The 4,451-nt window shown below is 39.7% G+C and overlaps 1 protein-coding gene across 1 annotated transcript; it reads left to right on the forward strand.

The window, feature by feature from the left end:
* The first annotated feature begins 508 nt into the window (after window positions 1-508).
* On the forward strand, window positions 509-4,354 carry LOC148408103 (LIM zinc-binding domain-containing Nebulette-like). The gene is made up of 4 exons (XM_088401755.1): window positions 509-753; window positions 2,452-2,546; window positions 3,858-3,942; window positions 4,022-4,354. Exons 1-4 carry the CDS (start codon window positions 685-687, stop codon window positions 4,196-4,198), a joined length of 426 nt encoding a protein of 141 aa, XP_088257881.1. The 5' UTR covers window positions 509-684; the 3' UTR covers window positions 4,199-4,354.
* The last annotated feature ends 97 nt before the right edge of the window (window positions 4,355-4,451 follow it).

Below are 4,451 nucleotides of genomic sequence, written 5' to 3' on the forward strand. Positions count from 1 at the left end.
AAAAAAAAATACAGTACTGTAAATTGTTCTCACTTGTCTACATCTTGTTAAAACGTTTTTCTTCAAGATAAACTGAAAATGTGAACCTGGTTAGCAGAGAAGAGCAGTCGAGATACAGTACATTGAAGAAAAAGCTGACATTCCAATGAAACTTGCATAAAGATGCTTATCTTCAATATATATTTTAAGTACAGTACTTTTTTCATCAAAAAATGGTATGAAAGTATAGTATAATTTTCAATAAAATATTTTCACCAGTTAGGTTTGTTATGCAGAAATTTGCATCCATGAGTTTAACATTTTTGCTTATGTTTATTAGCTAGATTGCGTGTGTAAAAGGAAACAAGCGCAATACTGACAGCTGTTCACGTTTGACGTACATTTAGCGTCCTCTAAAGGTTAAATTCTGCATTACAACAACAAACTAATAAAATGTAAAAGGTGCTTTTACCGTGATGGAAGCGTGTCGGGAGGAAGCAGTTCTCGTGCTTCCGGTGACTTTGCTAAGTACTGCGAGCTTGTCGCGCTCGGATGCTCTTGACTGACGAACTGGCCGAGTGTCGCACTAGTTGTTCGCTACTCGGTGGCGGAGCAGCTTCCACTCCGGAGCCACAAGCTCCTGCGTCGTCCTCCCTGTGACTTCACCAGCCTCAGGACCCCGACTTTGTACTTCCGGTCGCCAAGATGAACCCCCAGTGTGCCCGCTGCGGGAAGATTGTTTACCCGACGGAGAAAGTCAGCTGCCTGGACAAGGTGAGCCCTTTATCATCCATCTCTCTGCTTACCATAAAATAAAATTAAATAAATAAAAGACTTGGGGACAGTTCTGGGCTCTGTTCGGAATTGTGAATTGACACGTACAAATGAACATTTAGCAAAGTGTATTTATCGCAATTGACGTGCATCATTTCACTTTTTAATGTTTTGCAGTTTTTTTTCCCCCTTTCCAATCAGTTTTAAATTGTTCATGGGAGTGTCATTGTTCATCCAAGATCAAATCAATTCAAAAGGGTAAATATACTATTCTATACGATACAGTATTTATATATTCCCTCGTTTATCACGGGGTTATGTTACCCAAAATACCCACACTTGAAAATCCGCGAAGTGGAGATTGAACTTTTTGCTTTCCTTATGTACCCTTTTTATTTGTTTTATTGTTTTATTTGTTTTAAATTAAGACGTGAAAATCCATGTTTTCTTTGTTTGTTTGTTTGTTCAGACGAAAAAACTTAGATATGGTCATAGATAAAAAGTCATGCAATAGGGGTTGGGGTTTTTTTGTTAGTTTTTTTTGTTACATAAAATTGCTTTTTGATTAGTCAGACTTGAAAGGAAGTAAATGTGATTTTAAATTAGACGTAAACCTGCAATAGAAAAATGTATGGTCATGGAGCAGTACTCCGATTAGTGCGTATCAATAATATCAATTAAAAAAGGAATAATGGCCATTTAAATTAAAACGTATAAATAAAGAATAAATAGATACTATACTTCAAAAAGTTTTCTCCCAATGTTTGACATGAAGAAAGTAAATTAGCAGCTTTGCTAATTCTTGGTTCTATTCTAGCTGCTTATTTACTTACCGTATACCAGCTGATCAAGATTATTGGACAATCCTTTGCAATACCCTGCCTCTCACACACACACACACACACACACACGGGCCATTTCACCGAATCAGTCCCAGTTGCTTGTTGCCTAAATGTAAAATAAATTTTGAATTAGACCTTATGTATGTAAAACAAACTATGTCTCTGCTAGCTTAATGCTAACACATAATGGGAAAGTCCATAGATGAGCTAACAGCGTCAACACGGCAGCAACGGATATATGATTGACTCACAGGCATATATTCTTTATCCTCTGCCAGGATAGACTAATATTACTGCTGCGAAATTGTGATGTCGCCTCACACTGCCCCCATGTGTCCGAAGTATGCACATCACATGGAGCAGCCGGATAAAATTTGTGATTAAAATATAATCATTACCATATCTTGACTTTATAGAGTGCTATTTTCGTCATTAAAAAAAAGAAAAAAACTTTTTTGGGGGCGTTCACTCAGTCATTCAGTCTTCACATATTGAACGCCGCATACATAAATGATGGCATGCAGCGTAATGTTGATGAATTATTAAGCCTCGTCAAGCGGCTGCTGCGCCCGGTGTCGGGTGGCGACCAATCGTTGAGCGTGTGCATCAGCATCTGAACCTCAATGGCCACAGGAAATTTGTGGAAATTCTTGCAGGTGCGGGTACGCCTTGTCATAATGCTTACCACCTCCGGGGGTGATAGTGAGTCAATCAAACAGTCGCAAAATGCATTGTCTTGTACTTGGAAAAGCTTTGAAATAAATTGCGTGATATCAGGCTCCAAATCGGACTTGTATGTATGTAAGGACATAAACAGGAAGAGAACATAACAACGCCTGTGCGCACGTGTGTGTAGAACTGGCACAAAGGCTGCTTCCACTGCGAGGTTTGCAAGATGACCCTCAACATGAAGAACTACAAAGGATACGACAAAAAGCCCTACTGCAATGCGTGAGTCCCGCCCCGTCATTCGTGATGTCATTCGTGATGTCATACGTAACGTTTGACTTGAGCGATGTCTGCATTTACTTCCATCACGCGCGACATTTTGAACTTGTACGCCACTATCCTCTGCGCGTTATTAGCCGCGCAGTTAGCAATCGCTGCGATTTTTTTTTTCCCCCCCAGCGTACATTTTTCACGCTTTGACGCTTGAATCCATTTCCCCCCGTGAGCTTCTCTAATAAGATCTAGTCGAGAGGGAAATTAGAAACCGGGTGTGTGGGTGTGTGTTTAATCACAAATGACAAACACGCTAACGTTGCCATCACTGTTTTATTTATTCACACGCTGCATTCGAAAATGAAATCGGGAGTGAAATTGTTAGCATGTTTGCTTCATGGTACACCCAAAAATTGCACGGAGCTTTCAATGGGAGTGAGATGACGCACACACACGCGCGCGCGCGCTTTGTTTCTTGGCCTTTTCCGAACAATCGTCCACAAGCATTCATCTGCCGCTGTTTCCTTAAGCTCCGCCCACTCGGCATTTCTGATGCTGGAACTTTATTTAGGGCAGCATACAAAGCAGCATCCTGTCGGCATTGTTCGCGCTAGTTAGCGATAGCGTCAAAATAGACGGCTGGCTTGGGAATTTTTGGAACCTGTGACATCATATTTCAGACATTAGACATGACATTATTTCATAAGTGACTTTTTTTTGCTTATTATGTTATTAAAATTTTTTGACCAATAGGAGGGAACTACTTGGTGAAAATGCAAGTTTTCTGTTTGTTTTTTTTACGTTGTTTTCTACAAAATTTGCTATTTTGAAACGTGAAACACAGAATAAAATGAAATATAATGACTTTTTTCTCAAAACAAGAGCTGTGGGGTTCAAAAAAAGTCATAGATGATATATCGCAGACATTATACCTAACACGGGAAATTATATCATGCGCGACTTTTTTTACGGTTATCGATGTTATCAAAAAATCTTGAAAATACAAATTTTGATTGTGTTTTTTTACGTTATTTTTCCTACATTTTCCTTCAAAATTTGCTGTTTTGAAATGTGAGCTACGTCAAAAAAACGAAATATTTTGAAGGGTTTTTTTTTCTGCATTTTTCTCAAAATGAGTGCTATGGAGTTTTAAAAAAATCTGTGAAAAACAACAAAACGAAATTCGACTTCAAGTTTCCGGCGCGTTGTTTCTTTATATACGACAAACGAAAAAACGAACGCAAAAAAAAAAAAAAAAACTGAAACTGAAAATTTCACCAAGTGAAATTCTATTGAGCGTATAGCGACTTTTCCACGCAGGCATTATCCCAAGACGTCCTTCACCATCGTGGCCGACACGCCGGAGAACCTGCGACTGAGGCAGCAGAGCCAGCTGCAGAGCCAGGTCCCCAAATTTCCCACCTCAATTTTAGAGAGAAACTTCTCAAATAACATGAAAGCCACCTGGCTTTGACCACCCGCAGGTGCAGTACAAGAAAGATTTCGAGGAGAGCAAAGGCCGAGGCTTCAGCATGGTGTCCGACACGCCCGAGATGCAACGGCTGAGACGCACCCAGGAGCACATCAGTAACGTATGTGGCCGAGCTAGAAAAAAAGCCGAAAAAAAGTCTACGCGCCCTCGGTCCATTGTCGGGATTTGAATGTAAAAGAATAATGACAGATGTCTTTGCAAAAGTGTGCACACCCTCTCAGAATGAAGCAAGGACTTGTCAAACTTGTTTCAAATGTCTCCGCGTTAAGTTCTAGTAGGCTTTTTCTGACATTTCGGAACTTGAATATTAAGTAACTTATAAATGCATATACATAGTTGCAGTTACTTGGATACATTTGTGTTTAGTTACTGACTGTGTATGTGACTGATAACCAATCATGCAGGGGTGTGTAGACTTTTTT

Source organism: Hippichthys cyanospilos, chromosome 19 (genome assembly GCF_059441005.1).
Source record: "Hippichthys cyanospilos isolate Australia breed blue-spotted pipefish chromosome 19, RoL_Hcya_1.0, whole genome shotgun sequence".
NCBI lineage: Eukaryota > Metazoa > Chordata > Actinopteri > Syngnathiformes > Syngnathidae > Hippichthys > Hippichthys cyanospilos.